Source organism: Bos indicus x Bos taurus, chromosome 3, assembly GCF_003369695.1.
Source record: "Bos indicus x Bos taurus breed Angus x Brahman F1 hybrid chromosome 3, Bos_hybrid_MaternalHap_v2.0, whole genome shotgun sequence".
In the NCBI taxonomy this organism is placed as follows: domain Eukaryota; kingdom Metazoa; phylum Chordata; class Mammalia; order Artiodactyla; family Bovidae; genus Bos; species Bos indicus x Bos taurus.
The window spans coordinates 59,154,969-59,174,828 of record NC_040078.1 but is presented as its reverse complement, the minus strand read 5'-3'; the positions used below and the strand labels follow the sequence as shown (position 1 = coordinate 59,174,828).

At 41.7% G+C, this 19,860-nt stretch overlaps 1 protein-coding gene across 2 annotated transcripts in view; it reads left to right on the top strand.

Annotated features, from left to right (window-relative positions):
- Positions 1–809: 809 nt before the first annotated feature.
- The window catches only part of WDR63 (WD repeat domain 63), an 87,213-nt gene continuing 68,162 nt past the window's right edge, over positions 810–19,860 (top strand). For both annotated transcript variants that reach the window (XR_003510320.1, XM_027536683.1), the window contains exons 1-3: positions 810–965; positions 10,370–10,448; positions 10,851–10,889. Coding sequence is in view for 1 of the 2 variants with exons in the window: in XM_027536683.1 (XP_027392484.1) it covers positions 10,385–10,448; positions 10,851–10,889 (103 nt within the window). In the remaining variant the exon portion in view is untranslated. The remainder of the gene's footprint in view (positions 966–10,369; positions 10,449–10,850; positions 10,890–19,860) is intronic.

The window sequence follows — 19,860 nt, the reverse complement described above, 5'->3', positions numbered from 1 at the left end:
CAGGGTTACTAAATTTCAGATATGTTATGAATCTATAAGCTGTTGCCAAATATTTTCGTTTTAATTGGGTGTAAAATAGTAATTTAGACCAATTACAGAAATCAACTGAATTACTTTATTAAATGCCGCCAGCTTAGAAATGAGGCATTTTTAATTATTTTTCTAAAGGAGGGGAGGGCGAGTAACAGATGAACTTTACCGTATGGATCCCTTTGGAGCCATAATTATAGATAAAATGAATCTTGGTGTAGCTGAGGGATTTAATCAACTTCCCCTGGAGATTCATACTTTCATTTTGGCTCACACTCTGTACAAAAGTCGTTTTGGCAAGAATTAAATGTAAAACGTGAAAAGTTCCAGGACACCGCGAAACCCGATCGAGCCGTATTTTTTTCCTTCAGACGGAAATCTAGGCAGGTTCCAGGGAGGGCCTCAGGTCGCAGCTGGGGAGGCAGAGCAGCAGCCCTAAATCTTCACATCGTCCTTCGTTCCCTGATGCTAGAGACCTCACCCTAGAACCGTTCTCTTTTGGGTACGGCTGCTCTGCGTACGACGAAGCATGGATCAAGCCTTGCAGTCCTGGAGTTAGGCCAGGTTGCAGCTCTCTACACTTTCAAACTGCACATCTCCTTCCTTACTGGTGGGAAACTTGCGGGCCTCCCTTCGGGTCAGGTTGAGTGACGTCATCACCATAGCAACCAATCACAAATCTGCTCTGAAAGAGACCGGAGGGAGCGGGCATTGTATTGGTGAGGCCGTTTTGTCAATCTCAGCAGAGGACCAGCCTCTTTTCTCTTAGCAACGGATGCGTCAGGGTAACAGTTTGCTGGGGGAACTAGACTTTGTGTTCTTGGGACTTGCTTTTCTGAGAGAGGAGAGTCAAACTCTCATCTCCAGCTCCCGAAGGAATTTTTCTCCAGGGTATTGCGAAGAGGCTTCTTTTCCCTTCAGTTTAGCAGTATCAGGTAAGGGAAGCTCTAAGTGGGAAAGGAGGTTTTGAAAACCAGTCAGTATTTTACTCACTCTTTCAAGGGCATTAGGAACACTCGCTGTGCCAGCGATGTACCAGACATGGTGAAGACTACATAAATCTACAAAACTTTCTCTGCTTTCAAAGAACTTCCAGGCTAGCCAGGGGACAAAAATAATAATGAGAGAGCAGTTAACGACATTCTGAGAACCTTGAGGGCCGGTACCTGTACACAGGTTTTATATTCCCAGTGCTTTCACATTGCCTGGAACATAGTAGAAACCCAATAATTACTGCGTGGATGGATAGATGGATGAAAAGGAAAACAGCATGATCCTGGTATAGCAGATCAAAGAAGAAATGATTAATGTGGATTGAAGTGATTAGATGTCTTCAGGACTTAAGAAAGGGCTTTAGTAGATGGCATGAAGAAGGTAAACAGAGGAACACTAGCTCTTTGAAAGTAAGGGCCTTGTCTTCTTCCTCTGTTGACTTCCAGAACCTGATTGATGTTCAATAATTTCTCTTTCCCCACGGTGTATTCTGAATGCTGAATGCACTTACAGCAATCCTTCAGGCAGCTCTGAGTTTGAGGCTCTTGGCTTTGCAGAAGCCTGGCATAATTAACTAGGCTGCAGTGTGATTAGAAAGTATCAAGGAAAACAGGATTATATTAGCCTGAGTGAGAAAGTTGCAGAGGTTTCAGAGAGAAGGTTGAATTGAGCCTATAAGAATGAGTAAGATTTCAGCAAGCAGAGATGTGCATCATATGGAAGATGGGGGGTGGGGAGGGCAGGGCATTTTCACTCTCTGTTTAGAGAATGGATAGTAATTCTATGAGGCCAGAGTAGAACTAGAAGAATAGGTGTAGTGAGGCTGGCTGCGAAGGGGGTTAAAAGTGATGCTTACAATTTGGACTCCCTCCTGCTTTGCTGGTCTTCAGACCTCAAGTGTAAGACTGCCTCATAGTAATTTTAAAAATGCAGAGTCCCAGGCTCACCCAGATCTTCAGAATCACAGTGGGAGTCCAGGAAACTTGCATTTCAAATGAATTCTATTTCTATACTACTGGAGGAGAATTGGAGAAGGAAATGGCAACCCACTCCAGTATTCTTGCCTGGAAAATCCCATGGATGGAGGAGCCTGGTAGGCTACAGTCCATGGGGTTCCAAAGAGTCGGACATGACTGAGCGACTTCACTTTCACTGGAGGAGAATGCTCTGTGGCTGATAGAAACCCACTTTATATTCCCTAGTATACAGGGAAGTGGCTTGTTAAGATCTGCATTTTAGGCAAAACCAATACAATATTGTAAAGTAATTAGCCTCCAATTAAACAAATAAATTTATATTTTAAAAACTTACAACCTTACAAATCAATTGTGCGGAACAAATGAAATGATCAATAAAAAAGTCTCAGGAAAAAAAAAAAGATCTGCATTTTAGAAAGAGCACTCTGAAGGCCTGCCCTGTGGGACTGTTCTGGTTGGAACAGAGGCGGGGAGTAAGTTAAATGTTCATGATCTACTTGGTCTAGTGGCAGGGTAGGGGAAGAGGAACCTGTGGACAGAAAAAAAAATTGCATGTTTATTTTGACTAACCACTAATTGAAATGCATTCATTGGTAACAAACCACAGTAGTACTCACGGGACCTGTGACTTTGTCATCAAAAGATACTATACACCTTTTCATATAATATCATGGATGTAATATTATTTATGCTCACCACTTCTTCAAAATTAAGGCAGTCATTAGAACCACTGCTAGATCTTATTTAATATATTAATAAAGAAGCACACAAATTATTATATCATAATTTTGAAAATAATTTGATAACTGTATTTCAGTATAATGTATTCCTTGCAATCCCATGTTTTTGTTTGATGCATGGGCTTCACCAGGCTGCCAAAGGGGTTTATGGCACAAGATAGGAACTCCTGATATAGGAGGACATGTTGAAGGCCTAAACCAGAGGATGCTATAGGACAGGAAAGCTTGGAATTCAGGAGATAGACCAAAGGGAGAAGTCATGAGTTAGCATCTACTTAAATAAGTAAATATCTGATCTTGGAAATAAATGGAAGTAGGTTAGAAGGGGAGAAATGAGAAGACTAACACATATTATAGAAACAGTTATCTCTGGAGGGTGGGTTGCACTTCTCCAAAGATGGCAGAAGAGCCCAGGAGAACCTTGAAGCTTAATCATCAGGATCTTGGTAGAGACTGACCAAGAAGCAGCAGTTTTTGGAGACATACTTATAAGACTCCCAAGATGTTAGTCTTGGATCTTATTCTAAATCTCTATTTTTTAACAAAAGTGAAAGTGATGGAGGCAAACGTGATGAACTTACATATACTTTGGGAAGATAAAAGAGGATAAAGAGGCTGGTGGTCATCTATATAAGGTCAGATAATTGAAGAAGTCTTAAGGAAGTAATACTTTCATAGAAAGACACTAGGTGAAGATGAAGTTCCAGTGCTACAGGTTTTCTTAGAATTAAAAATCTCGTGAATGGCTGTGAGCCACGCAGGCATACATGTAACAGATGGGAATGTGTAAACAGGTATGTGCAATACAGCAGAATAAATTGAAGAGAGGAAGCTAACAACTGTTTACATCGCTGTATTATGTCAGTTATAATTCATGTCACTTATCCCTTCATTTGCAGTTGTTACCTTCCTGAAGCTTCATAGAAAAACACAGTCCCAGGCAAATCTTTAGTTTGGAACCAAGTCATGGACAGCTCTGAATGCAATGCTCCTCATTATCAGTGGAGTACCGTCACAGGTTTTGAATGTGAACTGTTGCACAGAGCATTTACCTGGTACAGTTTTCCCTCATTATCTAGGGCAGGGTTTTTTTTTTCAGGCTTCCACATAGATACCAAAATCCAAGGGTGCTTTTATAAAATGGTGTATTATTTGCAAAACCTAAGCACATCCTCCTGTATACTTTAAATCATCTCTAAATTACTTTTAATACCTAATACAATGTAAATAATAGTTCAGTTCAGTCGTTCAGTCATGTCCAACTCTTTGCGACCCCATGAATCGCAGCACGCCAGGCCTCCCTGTCCATCACCAACTCCCGGAGTTGACTCAACTCATGTCCATTGAGTCAGTGATGCCATCCAACCATCTCATCCCCTGTCGTCCCCTTCTCCTCCTGCCCCCAATCCCTCCCAGCATTAGGGTCTTTTCCAATGAGTCAACTCTTCTTATGAGGTGGCCAAAGTATTGGAGTTCAGCTTTAGCATCAGTCCTTCCAATGAACACCCAGGGCTAATCTCCTTTAGAATGGACTGGTTGGATCTCCTTGCAGTCCAAGGGACTCTCAAGAGTCTTCTCCAACACCATAGTTCAAAAGCATCAATTCTTCAGTGCTCAGCTTTCTTTATAGTCCAACTCTCACATCCATACATGACCACTGGAAAAACCATGCTCTTGATTAGATGGACCTTTGTTGGCAAAGTAATGTCTCTGCTTTTGAATATGCTATCTAGGTTGGTCATAACTTTCCTTCCACGGAGTAAGCGTCTTTTAATTTCATGGCTGTAATCACCATCTGCAGTGATTTTGGAGCCCAGAAAAATAGTCTGACACTGTTTCCACTGTTTCCCCATCTATTTCCCATGAAGTGATGGGACCAGATGCCATGATCTTAGTTTTCTGAATGTTGAGCTTTAAGCCAACTTTTTCACTTGCCTCTTTCACTTTCATCAAGAGGCTCTTTAGTTCCTCTTCACTTTCTGCCATAAGGGTGGTGTCATCTGCATATCTGAGGTGATTGATATTTCTCCTGGCAATCTTGATTCCAGCTTGTGCTTCTTCCAGCCCAGTGTTTCTCATGATGTACTCTGCAGAGAAGTTAACTAAGCAGGGTGACAATATACAGCCTTGACGTACTCCTTTTTCTATTTGGAACCAGTCTGTTGTTCCATGTCCAGTTCTAACTGTTGCTTCCTGACCTGCATACAGGTTTCTCAAGAGGCAGGTCAGGTGTCAGAGCATGGCAAATTCAAGTTTTGCTTTTTGGAACTTTCTGGAATTTCTTTCCTCAATGTTGTTGATCTGAGTTGGGTTGAATCCAAGACTGTGGAACCCGCAGCTATGGAGGAGGGTCCACTGTACTCACTTCTTTTGTCACTCCCAATTGTCTTTTGCTGTCATTGTGGAAGGTAGAAAATGTGTCCTTTGGTACACTGGTAGCAAAAAGGCATTCTGGAATGAGTGAGTTAATTTACAAAGCAAATTGATAGTTTTAATATCAAAAATACTTAAATGGAATTCTTAAATATTTATAAGTATTATCTTTCATAAATTCTGTTTTTAAATTCAATCAGCTATGGTGGCTTTGAAAACCAATTGTAGTACAAACCTCTGGGGTAGACATAATCTTTATTTTAGGTATTTAGCAGAATATCTCTTCTGCTACTCTTAATCATGATGAATTTACTTCCGTTGGGAACAGGAAAAATATGGTGAGCATTTCAGAGTAATTTTAGTAAGGTGATATCTGTATTGAAAGTTTTTCATGACCTTGAAGTAGTCAATTTAATGAGAGAATTTTGGAAAATATAATATAGCACATTCACTACACAAAATATGCTGTTAGTTTTATGAAAAAATTTAGTAAGACCTGCTGTAATTTACAGAGAAGGTAATCGCACCCCACTCCAGTACTCTTGCCTGGAGAATCCCATGAACGGAGGAGCCTGGAGGGCTGCAGTCCATGGGGTCGCTAAGAGTCAGACACGACTGAGTGACTTCACTTTCACGCATTGGAGAAGGAAACAGCAACCCACTCCAGTGTTCTTGCCTGGAGAATCCCAGGGACGGGGGAGCCTGGTGGGCTGCCGTCTGTGGGGTCACACAGAGTTGGACACGACTGAAGTGACTTAGCAGCAGCAGCAGCTGTAATTTAGGGCTTCCCAGGTGGCTCAGTGGTAAAGAACCCACCTGCCAATGCAGGAGATACAAGAGACCAGTATTCCCTTTCCTACCAAGGACGCAAGGGATCAACAGACTAGCTAAAAAATGTTTCCTAAGGCCCTAATAGGCTTCTCTGGTGGCTCAGACAGTAAAGAATCTGCTTACAATGCAGAAGACACGGGTTCAATTCCTGGTTCAGGAAAATCCCCTGGACAAGGAAACTGAAACCCACTCCAGTATTCTTGCCTGAAAGTCCCAGGGACAGAGGAGCCTGGAGGGCTACAGTGTGTGGAGTCACAAAGAGTTGGACATGAGTGAGCGACTGAGCACACCCATGCACATTTAATAGCAACATTTGAAAAGAACTGGGCACATATAATTGATTTGAACTTTCTTGGGATGGTTTATGTTAAGCTGAGACCTATACAGTCAAGTAGCACCTGCCTGGAACCCATGATTATTTTACTACATGTGGCAAAGAAGAATTAAATTTGTAGGTGAACTTAAAATTGCTAATCAGTTGACCTCAAAAGAGAGAGATCATCCTTTACTATTGAGGTGAGTCCAAGGTAATCACCAGGGTTCTTAAAAGTGGAAGAGAGAGGAGGAAGAGAAGGTAAGAATATTCTATGCGAGAAGGACTTAAACCCACCATCGCTGGTTTTGAAGATGGAGGCAGAGGGCCCACAAGCCAAGGAATGCTAGAGTCCTCCAGTAGTAGGAAAAGGCAAGGAGATGAATTCTCCCCTAGAACCTGTAGAAAGGATGGAAATGTTGGTTCATTTCCTTGTTGACACATTGATTTTAGCCAGACTTTGAAACTATAGAACTGTGAGATAAAGTTTTATTGCTTTAAGACACTAAGTTTGTGATAACTGTTTTAGCAGCAATAGAACACTAATACAGCATGCATACAGCTTATTCACAGAAAAAAACAAGAGTGAAACCGTTAATCGCTCAGTCATGTCCACCCCATTGACAGTAGCCCGAAAGGCTCCTCTGTCCATGGAATTCTCCAGGCAGGAATACTGGAGTGGATAGCTATTCCCTTCTCCAAGGGATCTTCCCAACCCAGGGATCGAACATGGGTCTCCTGCTTTGCAAGCAGATTCTTTACCATGTGAGCCACCAGGGAAGTTATTCACAGTTTAGGCAAAAGCTTTTTTTTTTTTTTTTTTAGACTGAAATTTCATAAGCTAAGAATAGAAGAAGGGAAGGAAAGACCAAGGAATCATTAACAATTTTTCTTGGTACGTATACTGTGCCAGTTACAGAGGTCACGATAGGAAAGAAAGTGAACCTCCATCCTCTCAGTATATAGTCTACTTCACATGCCCCAGATTGAACTCCCAATCTTCCCTTTCAAAACTATTCTTACCGGGGAATCCCCATCTCAATAAACAGCAAACCTATGCTTTCAGTTCTTAAGGCAAAACTCACTAAAGTCATCCTTGATCTCTTTCTTTCTTTCTTTCAGAACCTGCATCCAAGTCATCAGCAAATATACTATGGGTTCTACAAAATCTATCCTGAATCCAGTCACTTTTTCCACGCCACTCTCACCTCCCTGATCTAAACTGCCACCATCTCCTTCTTGGATAATTGACTGTCTTTTAATTGGATTCTCTACTTCAGTTCTTTCTTTGCTATAGTCTTGGCATCACAGCAGCCACAGTGATTCTCAAAATGTGAATCAAGTCAAGTGAAGTAACTCCTCAGCTCAAAACTGTCCAAAGCTCTCCACCTCGTTCACAGTGAAACCCAAAGTCCTTCTCCATGACCTAGCCTTCTTGTGGTACATTATATAATTGCCCCCAACTATCCACCTCCCTTATAGGAGGATCATACATTCCAACCCATGTTCTGTATTATGGCTTGGAAGCATACATTATTAACATAGAAGCATACATTCTTACCCCCTTATCAGGATTGACTGTGTGATTTGTTTGAGCCAATGGAATGTAAGCAGAAAAAAAGGACGGTGTACCAGTGCCAAGGAGAAGAGTTAGAAAGCATTACTCGATTTTATTAGCTCTCACTCTTTTTTCTGCCGCAAAAGTAGTATGTGTCAAATAGGCACCGCTCCTTCAGCCTGTGTCCCAGAAAAAGACTGGAAGCAGCATCTCACCCCAGCCATAATACAGAACATGGGAAGAAAGAAATGTTTGCTGTTGCATGTTACTGAGCATTTGTTTCTACAGCAAAGGACATTTGTTTCTACAGCAAAACTGACTGTTAATATAGCTCCATTACTTCTCCAACCAACTTCAGGTCCTAGTCTTCGCCTCAGTCTCTCTGCTCCAACCATCATCACCTTCTTGTGTTTTCCTAAAGCGCCACGCAAACACTTGCCCCAGAACCATTACACCTACCATTCCCTCCACCTGGAAATACCCTTTCTTCCCGGGATACCTGCATTTCCAGCTCCCTCCCTTCTCTTGGGTCTTTGCTCCAATGTTGCTTAAGTGAGGTCTCCCTGCGTGCACCCTCTCTCCTCCTACACCCCCCTCTGCTTTTCCTTTTCTCCATAATAGTTATCATCATTTGAGGGACTGATTATTTTGTTCTTTTCTTTGCTGTCTCTTTCCCCACTAGAGCATAAGCTCTATCAGGGCAGGAGTTTTGCCTATTTTTTCACAGCTGTATTCCAGTACTTAGGAAAGCATCTGGCACTTTATAGTCACTCAGTAAATATTTGTGAAATAGTGTGTGTGTGTGTGGGGGGGGGTGTATCCACATGTCAGGTGAGTTTGGGTGACCTTCACAAAGTTTCTGTGTCCTTTAAGTCAAATATAGCTGGGATAGAATATAGAGATGGGTACATTGATAAAAAATCTTCTGAGAAAAAGACTAGGTCCAAGATGTGAAATTACACTAAGGCTGGGAAGTAGGATGGAGGAGACTCAACAGGCGGAAATAGTGGGTCAGAGCCATCCATTGCACAATAATTTGCCTAAGGCCACTAAGCTAGTAGAAGGGTCTGTTTTTAAACCCTGCTGGTCAAACTCCTGAAATCACATCTTATCCATCTAACAAGATGGGTCAGAGTTGATCATTGAGAGGACAGGGATTTAGTGTCATGGCAATGACCTTGGACATGTTATATCCTGTCAAAATTGTTGAGTAATTCCACAGAAAACTTTTGGAGGTATTCTCTGAGAGTGCAAATAAAGACAGTGGTTACATGTACACATTCTAGGACAAAAGTACTATTTAAATTTTGTTGTTGTTCAGTCTAAGTGGTGTCTGTACTTTGCAACCCCATAGACTGCAGTACGCCAGGCTTCACCATCTCCCAGAGTTTTCTCAGTCTCACGTCCATTGAGTCAATGATGCCATCCAACGACCTCATCCTCTGTCACCCCTTTCTCCTCTTGCCCTCAAACTTTCCCAGCATCAGAGTTTTTTCCAATGAGTCAGCTCTTCGCATCAGGTGGCCCAAGTATTGGAGCTTCAGTTTTAACATCAGTCCTTCCAGTGAATATTCAGGGTTGATTTCCTTTAGGATTAACTGGCTTTCTCTCCTTGCAGTTCAAGGGACTCTCAAGAGTCTTCTCCAACACCACAATTGAAAAGTATCAATTCTTCAGTGCTCAGCCTTCTTTATGGTTCATCTCTTACATCCCTACTTGACTACTAGAAAAATCATAGCTTTGACTATATGGATCTTTGTCGGCAAAGTGACATCTCTGCTTTTTAATATGCTGTCTAGGTGGATTTATATTATTCAAAAGTCATGCATATATATACACATTGTGAGTCTGTGCCTGCCTATGGACTTTAAGCCTGTGTTTGTAGCTGGGACACCTGCCAGGCACAGGGCAGCACAGAGCAGCTTCCTAAAATGGAAACAGTAGCAGGAGGCAGGGGATCCAATGTCCTCTTTTGTGCTTCCATGGCAAGATCTGTGGCAGAAACCTTGATGTATCTCTTGCCAAAACTTCAGCTTCAGCTGAATGGCTCCCCTGGAATAGCAAGATCTCACTAGGAAGACTGTTGTTGCAATAAACTTTTGCTCACAAAACACCCATCTGTGAAGATACATGTTGATTTGCTGTCGTTGCTTGGAGAATCCAGGGACGGGGGAGCCTGGTGGGCTGCCGTCTATGGGGTCACACAGAGTCGGACACGACTGAAGTGACTTAGCAGCAGCAGTTGCTAAGTCATGTCCAACTCTTGTGACACCATGGACCGTAGCCCACCAGGATCCTCTGTCCTTGGAATCCTGCAAGCAAGAATACTACAGTGGGTTGACATTTCTTTCTCCAGGGTATCTTCCCCACCCAGAGATTGAATCTGTGTCTCCTGTACTGGCAGGTAGATTCTTTACTAGTGAACCACTAGAGAAACCCACATGATGATTTAGCCAAAGCCAAAACTTAGGAAATATATTCTTATGTTTATTAGATGATAATACTTATTATTTGAAACTATAAATGATGCTAATGATATCCTCTCTTTATGCAGGTGAAAATCTGAGCCATGGCTCCAAAACCTCAAAAACGAAAGAGAACAAAACATGCCAAAACCAAAATGACATTACCTGGTAGGACTGTTTTTTCATTTATGGGATTTTTATGGATTTAGTATTTGTACATCTGTTAGCAGCCAAAACATTCATGGTATTATCTCTCAAACAGTTTTTGCTATCATAAAGTCAAACGCAAGTGGAATTCAAAATATGGGGATTTATTATTATTTTTATTCATATCATTATAATATCAACTAAATATCATGTAATAAATGACATAAATGTTATAGTAAATGTATCATTATGAGATTATTCTGTGAGAAAGACAATTATTCAGTTTCTATTTGATTATTAATACATAGCTTAAGTCTTCATTGTGTATTTGCTTTTCTGCTTTATGTTTTAAGACTTGGTAGAAGACTAAGATACATATCTGATTCAAAAATGTAAATTTAACATCATTTTATTATATTCTAGTTAGTGAAGAAGCAGAACCCTTGAATATGGAGAGCATGGGTAAGTGGAAATACAATTCAGAATCCATGTCCCCAGTTCTGCAACATTTTAATATGCGATAAGCAAGGGAGAATACTATAAATTGAAATTTGAACAAAATGTGCATGTACTAAAAGTACATCATGTTATTTAGAATATAAAATAAAATGTTTTGAAGAAAGATTAAAAGAGTGGAAGAGAGACTTTCAAACTGAACAGTCTCTTAAAAATTTAACATCCTATGATTATTGAGACCTTTTGTAACTATAGAGTGTGTTATTTATTTTTTAACAATAAAGTTGTTGCTTTTTATAATAATATTTTTCAAACTCTGGCTCATGGGCAACATATATCTGTACGTCATGTTCAGTTCAGTTCAGTTCAGTCGCTCAGTCGTGTTCAACTCTTTGCAACCCCATGAATCGCAGCACACCAGGTCTCCCTGTCCATCACCAACTCCCGGAGTTCACTCAAACTCAAGTCCATCGAGTCGGTGATGCCATCCAGCCATCTCATCCTCTGTCGTCCCCTTCTCCTCCTGCCCCCAATCCCTCCCAACATCAGAGTCTTTTCCAGTGAGTCAACTCTTTGCATGAGGTAGCCAAAGTATTGGAGTTTCAGCTTTAGCATCAGTCCTTCCAATGAACACCCAGGGCTGATCTCCTTTAGAATGGACTGGTTGGATCTCCTTGCAGTCCAAGGGACTCTCAAGAATCTTCTCCAATACCACAGTTCAAAAGCATCAATTCTTCAGTGCTCAGCTTTCTTTATAGTCCAACTCTCACATCCATACATGACCACAGGAAAAACCATAGCCTTGACTAGATGGACCTTTGTTGGCAAAGTAATGTCTCTGCTTTTCAATATGCTATCTAGGTTGGTCATAACTTTCCTTCCAAGGAGTATGCGTCTTTTAATTTCATGGCTGCAATCACCATCTGCAGTGATTTTGGAGCCCAGAAAAATAAAGTCTGACACTGTTTCCACTGTTTCCCCATCTATTTGCCATGAAGTGATGGGACCGGATGCCATGATCTTTGTTTTCTGAATGTTGAGCTTTAAGCCAACTTTTTCACTCTCCTTTTCCACTTTCATCAAGAGGCTTTTTAGTTCCTCTTCACTTTCTGCCATAAAGGTGGTGTCATCTGCATATCTGAGGTTATTGATATTTCTCCCAGAAATCTTGATTCCAGCTTGTGCTTCTTTCAGCCCAGCGTTTCTCATGATGTATTCTGCATAGAAGTTAACTAAGCAGGGTGACAATATACAGCCTTGACGTACTCCTTTTCCTATTTAGAACCAATCTGTTGTTCTATGTCCAGTTCTAACTGTTGCTTCCTGACCTGCATATAGGTTTCTCAAGAGGCAGGTCAGGTGGTCTGGTATTCCCATCTCTTGAAGAATTTTCCACAGTTTATTATGATCCACACAGTCAAAGGCTTTGGCATAGTCAATAAAGCAGAAATAGATGTTTTTCTGGAACTCTCTTGCTTTTTCAATGATCCAGCGGATGTAGGGTTCTATTATTTCAAGGAAAGAAGCTGATTTTTAAGCAAATAAACTATAACTTAAACAACCAAACTGATGTTGTTCCTACTTTTAGAGGCTAAATAATCTTATTCTAACAACTTTTATTTTTGTCATTGTTGAAATTTTCTCTTAGAGTTTTCTTAGATGATGTAGTTCATGTTTAGAAACAGGGAAACACATATATTGTTGATTCACTAACATTGAACTCACAGCCAACAACACTGTAATTCAGGCCTGACTGATGTTTATCTAATAATACACATGTTTTCTTATAAAGTACATCACAGCCTTCTTGCACTTAGGAACACTAGACAGCATTTTAGCTGTAAGCTCAGGGACCATTTTAAACAGGCAAATCATCAATACAAAGCACAAAAAATGTGGCACCACATCAACAGTAGAAAGGACACTGCAGTTTGAGGGCAAGTAGAAGACAGTAGAGCCTCCTTGGCCACGTGCACTTTGGGTAACTCACATTTTTTGCCACCTTAAAGCAAGTCCACTAGTGAATGTGAAAGTGCCACAACTATTGATCTTGGGTTACAAATGCATTTTAGAAAGTGAATTTGCAAGTACAAAATGTGTGAATAATGAGGACGGAGAATATTTATTTGTTTGTGCATTCATATCCTATTCACACACACACCCATGCTGACTCGCCCTTGTGTGTGCTCACTACCTCTCACCCTCTCTCTTCTCCCTCCCTCCTACACTTCTCTCCATCTCTCCCTTTCTTTCTCTCTCTCTGTTTCTTTCTTGCACACCCACAAGCTTCAGGGGAACAGAAACTCTTGTTTACCCCTGTACCCCAATGCCTATCTTGATACAGAATAAACACTCAATAAATATTTGTTGATTGATTGAGTGAATGAGTAAATTGCTTTCCCTATTCTTCCTTTCTAATAGACCAGCAGCACTCCTGCCCTCCTTAGTCCTGTGTTCTATCTCCCACCCAGTTTTCCCCTGGGTAGCACTTGTCACCATTTGTCCTTATTTGTTTCTGAGTGTGTTTATATGCTTAACATCTGTCTCCCCCTCTAGATTGTATGCCCTAGCACTAGCACCATGTTTTTCACATACTAGGTGCTCAGTAAATATTTTCTGACTAAATAATTATTAACTAGTAAGCAGATCCATGACTTAGCTTGCATGCACGCATGTTTCTTTAAGGAAGAAAAAAGAAATTTCAGCACTTTGTAGTGAGAGTTGAGGGGTTTGATTTAGCATCCCTTTGTCCTACAACCTGTCTCTCTCTACTCTCTACTCCCAGACTCCCTTGCTGTGGGCTCCTTGTAATTGCCAACTGTCACTCAAGGCTTGGGGCTGTCATGCTGCTTGAGAGTAGGATTCCGTTTCCGACCAAGGACCAAGGGATCAACAGACTAGCTAAAAAATGTCTCCTAAGGCTCTAACAGCCTTCCTTGGTGGCTCAGACAGTAAATAATCTGCTTGCAATGCAGGAGACACAGGTTCAATCCCTGGGTGGGGAAGATGCCCTGAAGAAGGAAATGGCAAGCCACTCCAGTACTCTTGCCTGGAGAATCTCATGGACAGAGGAGCTTGGCAGGCTAAATCCATGGGGTTGCAAGAGTTGGACACTACTTAACAACTAAATCACCACCACCAAGGCCCTAACAGGCAATATCTGGAGGTTTCTAGAGATGATGTGTGATTTTTCCACATAATTAACATTTATTGAGCTTTGTGTCAGGAATACTTCTCTCATCCCTTTAGCCCTAGGAAGTTAGCATTACTGTGGCCATTAGAAGATGGAGCTGCTGTGACTCCCAAAAGTTAAATAATTTACCCAAATTATGTGTCACAGTTTAATACAGGTTAGAACATCCATGGTATATTAATGGCTTATGGCCACTGTAAGAAGTCACCACAAATTTATTATTGTACAGTTTTGGAAATTAGGAATCTGAAATTGCTTTCCCTGGGGTAAAATCAAATTGTTGGTAGGGCTGGTTCTTCTGGAGTCTCTGAAGGGATAGTCTGTTCTCTTACCTTTCCCACCTAAAGGCTCTCAGTGTTAATTGACTCTTGGCCCCTTCCTCTGTCTTCAAAACCAGCAGCGTATCATCTTCTAATCTTTCTCTGACTTTGACCTCTGCCTCCCTGTCACTTCTCCTTGATATTGACCCTCCAGCCTTCCTCTTATAAGGACCCTTGTGATTTCACGTGACCCACCTCAGACACCCAATAACTTTCTCACCTCAAGATCCTTAACTTACTCACACCTGCAAGTCTCTTTTGTCATGTAAGGCAACACGTTCACAGGTTTAGGGAATTAGGATATGGCTGTCTTTGGGTGAAGTATTACTCTGTTTACCACAAGAGATTAAGAGCACAGCTTTTGGAATTAGACAGATGTGGTTTGAATCATAATTCTGCCACTTAATGACTGTGTGGCCACAAATGACTTCACCTCTTTGAGCTTCTTCCCCATCTGAAGAATGAGGTACTGACACTCATCTCGTGAGCATGAGGCAGAAGGACAATTAGGTAATACATGCACGCTTCCTTATACAGGGCGGTCACAGAGAAGGTTTGCATTAACTGTTGTTACTATAACGGTAGGGAAATAGATTAACGAATGGGAATGAAGAGTCCAGAAATAAACTCACATATATATGGTCGATTCATTTTCTACAAAAGTACAAAGGCAATTCAGTGGAGAAGAGACAGTCTTTTCAATAAACGATTTTGAAACAATTGGATCTCTACAGGCAAAAAAGTGAACTTCCACCCATACTGCACATCACATACAAAAATTATCTCAAAATGGATCATAGACCTAAATGTAAAACCAGATATTATAAAACTTCTGGAAGAAAACATAGGAGAAAGATATTTGTGACCTTGGATTAGGCAAAAATTTCCTAGAAAAAAAACACCCAAAACTGTAAATCCTCAGAAGTCTTTGCCTAACTGGTTTTTTCTTTTATGAAATTCTAGTCAGAATGAGCTAAAGGGATGAGCTCTTGCTATGTGCAACAACATAAATGAATCTCAAAATAATCATGCTAAGCAAAAGAAGACAAAAAGCATATAATGTGCATTTATAAATAGGCCATAAAAAACAAACTACTGATCAATAGAAATGGAAAGCAGATCACTGATTGCCTGGGAGTGAGGAGAGGTGCTGGGAGAAGGGGCAGAAAGAAATGTTTGTGTATTACGGTTGTGTTCTTTATCTCGATTGCGGTGATAGTTTCATGGGTCAATGCATATATTTATCAATTTGTATACTTTAAATATCTACAGTTTATTATTTATCAATTCTATCTCACTAGAACTGTTTTTTAAAAAGTAAACCAAAATGTTAAAAGAAAGATATGGATGAAATGCACGGGACTTATGTACACACAGGTTCAGCACGCAGGATTGGCCTAATTGCCGGGTGGCCTGTGGCTTGTACTGCACAGCCTGCATCCCTGTGCAAGTAGGATCCCTAGCGAGTTAGTTGTGGAGAGCTTGAGTCTGCCTTGGGCCCCTGCTCTGCTGGGCTCCTAGGTGAATAACTGCACTCTCTGCATCCTGTGCGATGGACCTTTGTTACCTCCCTGACCGTGTGTGAAGAGGCGCAGGACCCTCTGCTGTGCTCTGCTGTGTCACACATTTGAGAGAAAGTACAGCATGCTAGATGCAGTGCAGGGAATTTGGTTTGGAACCTAGGTCCCCTAAATCTAATTCCTAGCCCCTGACCTTGGATACTTTACTTGTACTCTGCGGGCCTCAGTTTTCTCAGCTAAAAAATGCAGGCAGTTACAGTAATGTCTTCAGAATGTTGTTATAAAGAGTAAATAAATTAATAATCTGTGTAATGTGCTTGGAACAGTGCCCGGCAGTAGGTGCTTCCCAGAAGCTTCTATATAGCAGGCTGTTTTTCACTCACTGTCATTCACTTACTGCCCTGGGCTGGCAAAATGTCCAGCAGGTCTTGCCCCCACGGAAGCACTTCTGACCTCTGCAAGCTTCAGGAGGCCCTGCATGCCTTCTCCTCTGCTCCAGCATCTTTCTCACCCTCCTGGACCAGCCAGTTTCCCACTCTGCTAGAGGCACAGCAGAGCCCAGAGCCCATCTCACCACAAATCACCAGAGCCTCACTGTCATACACTTACAGTGCTGTCTTCAGCACAGGCCTCAAAGCCTAAATAACAACAGTTCTTCCATTAAATTTAGCCAGAGATCCTTGGGGTGTCCACAAGGTCAGACCTTGCTGTGTTTAGTTTGGTCGCTATTCAGGTAGGGCGTGGAGGTACTGACTATAGTACTTCTGCGTGGTCTACTGGCTACTAGTTGCCTATGGTTATTACTGATTGTAGATCCCAGCCAGAAACGGGCTACTAATGCTACTAACTTCTAGATAAAGGAATGTAAGATTCTATCCTGTATTAAAGTTGCCTTGACAAAGACAAGTTAGTGACTTCCCTGGGGGTCCAGTGGCTGAGACTCTGCACTCCCATGCAGGGGAGCCCGGGTTCAATCCCTGGTCAGGGTACTAGATCCCATATGCTGCAACTAAGACCCAGTGCAGCCAAATAAATATTTTTTTAATGCTCAGTTAGTGTGAAAGGATTATGTTTATGAAGAATATCTAGCCAGTAGGATTTGAAGTATGTTTAGTGGCAATGGGTGACATAGAACACATCTTGGTCCCTGCCCTTCCAGTTTCTTGGATGGTAGGAAGCTTTCTGGCCTTTGTGAGCACCTCTGTTCATGAAGGACAGCCACCTCCTTTCCAGCTCTAGCTGTGTCGGTCTCACAGTTCCACCTAGTGGTTTTCTAAGACAAAACTGCAAGAACTCTTACCAGGCATTCAGTTTAGTTCAGTCGCTCAGTCGTGTCCAACTCTTTGAGACCCCATGAACCAGAGCACACCAGGCCACCCTGTCCATCACCAACTCCCGGAGTCCACCCAAACCCATGTCCATTGGGTCGGTGATGCCATCCAACCATCTCATTCTCTGTCATCCCTTTCTCCTCCTGCCCTCAATCTTTTCCAGCATCAGGGTCTTTTCCAATGAGTCAGCTCTTCGCATCAGGTGGCCAAAGTATTGGAGTTTCAGCTTCAACATCAGTCCTTCCAATGGACACCCATAACTGATCTCTGTTAGGATGGACTGGTTGGATCTCCTTGCAGTCCAAGGGACTCTCAAGAGTCTTCTCCAACACCACAGTTCAAAAGCATCAATTCTTCTGTGCTCAGCTTTCTTTATAATCCAACTCTCACATCCATTCACCACCACTGGAAAAACCACAGTCTTGACTAGACGGAACTTTGTTAGCAAAGTAATGTCTCTGCTTTTGAATATGCTGTCTAGATTGGTCATAACTTTACTTCCAAGGAGTAAGTGTCTTTTAATTTCATGGCTGCAATCACCATCTGCAGCAATCTTGAAGCCCAGAAAAATAAAGTCAGCCACTGTTGCCACTGTTTCCCCACCTATTTGCCATGAAGTGATGGGACCAGATGCCGTGATCTTCGTTTTCTGAATGTTGAGCTTTAAGCCAACTTTTTCACTGTCCACTTTCACTTTCATCAAGAGGCTTTTTAGTTCCTCTTCACTTTCTGCCATAAGGGTGGTGTCATCTGCATATCTGAGGTTATTGATATTTCTCCCGGTAATCTTAATTCCAGCTTGTGCTTCCTCCAGCCCAGTGTTTCTCATGATGTACTCTGCATACAAGTTAACTAAGCAGGGTGACAATATACAGCCTTGACATACTCCTTGACCTATTTGGAACCAGTCTGTTGTTCCATGTCCAGTTCTAACTGTTGCTTCCTGACCTGCATACAGGTTTCTCAAAAGGCAGGTCAGGTAGTCTGGTATTCCCATCTCTTTCAGAATTCTCCATAGTTAATTGTGATCCACATAGTCAAAGGCTTTGGCATAGTCAATAAAGCAGAAATAGATGTTTTTCTGGAATTTTCTTGCTTTTTCAATAATCCAGAAGATGTTGGCAATTTGATCTCTGGTTCCTCTGCCTTTTCTAAAACCTGCCTGAACATCTGGAAGTTCACGGTTCACGTATTGCTGAAGCCTGGCTTGGGGAATTTTGAACATTCCTTTACTAGCGTGTGAGATGAGTGTAATTGTGCAGTAATTTGAGCATTCCTTGGCATTGCCTTTCTTTGGGATTGGAATGAAAACTGACCTTTTCTAGTCCTGTGGCCACTGCTGAGTTTTCCAAATTTGCTGACATATTGAGTGCAACACTTTCACAGCATCATCTTTTAATTTGAAATAGCTCCACTGGAATTCCATCACCTCCACAAGCTTTGTTCGTAGTGATGCTTCCTAAGGCCCACTTGACTTCACATTCCAGGATGTCTGGCTCTAGGTCAGTGATCACACCATCATGATTACTTGGGTCATGAAGATCTTTTTTGTACAGTTCTTCTGTGTATTCTTGCCACCTCTTCTTAATATCTTCTGCTTCTGTTAGGTCCCTACCATTTCTGTCCTTTAATGAGCCCATCTTTGCATAAAATGTTCCCTTGGTATCTCTAATTTTCTTGAAGAGATTTCTAGTCTTTCCCATTCTGTTGTTTTCCTCTATTTCTTTGCATTGATCACTGAGGAAGGCTTTCTTATCTCTCCTTGCTATTCTTTGGATCTCTGCATCCAAATGGGTGTATCTTTCCTTTTCCCCTTTGCTTTTCACTTCTCTTCTTTTCACAGCTATTTGTAAGGCCTCCTCAAACAGCCATTTTGCATTTCTTTTTCTTGGGGATGGTTGATTCCTGTCTCCTGTACAATGTCACGAACCTCCGTACATAGTTCATCAGGCACTCTGTCTATCAGATCTAGTCCCTTAAATCTATTTCTCACTTCCACGTATAGTCATAAGGGATTTGACTTAGGTCATACCTGAATGTTCTAGTGGTTTTCTCCACTTTCTTCAATTTCAGTCTGAATTTGGCAATAAGGAGTTCATGATCTTAGCCACAGTCAGCTCCCGGTCTTGTTTTTGCTGACTGTATAGAGCTTCTCCATCTTTGGCTGCAAAGAATATAATCAATCTGATTTTGGTGTCGACCACAGAAACACTGACTTCTAGCCCTAGTGGCTCAATGATATAATTATTCAGGTGATTTGGGGGTTTTTAGTCTCTATAGGCAGAGAAGGCAATGGCGACCCACTCCAGTACTTTTGCCTGGAAAATCCCATGGACAGAGGAGCCTGGTAGGCTGCAGTTCATGGGGTCACTAGAGTCCGACACAACTGAGCGACTTCACTTTCACTTTTCACTTTCATGCATTGGAGAAGGAAATGGCAACCCACTCCAGAGTTCTTGCTTGGAGAATCCCAGGGATGGGGAAGCCTGGTGGGCTGCCGTCTATGGGGCCGCACAGAGTCGGACACGACTGAAGCGACTTAGCAGCAGCAGCAGTCTCTATAGGTGTAACACTGATTAGTATTTTTCAGGAGATAAAAACTGGCAATTTGTT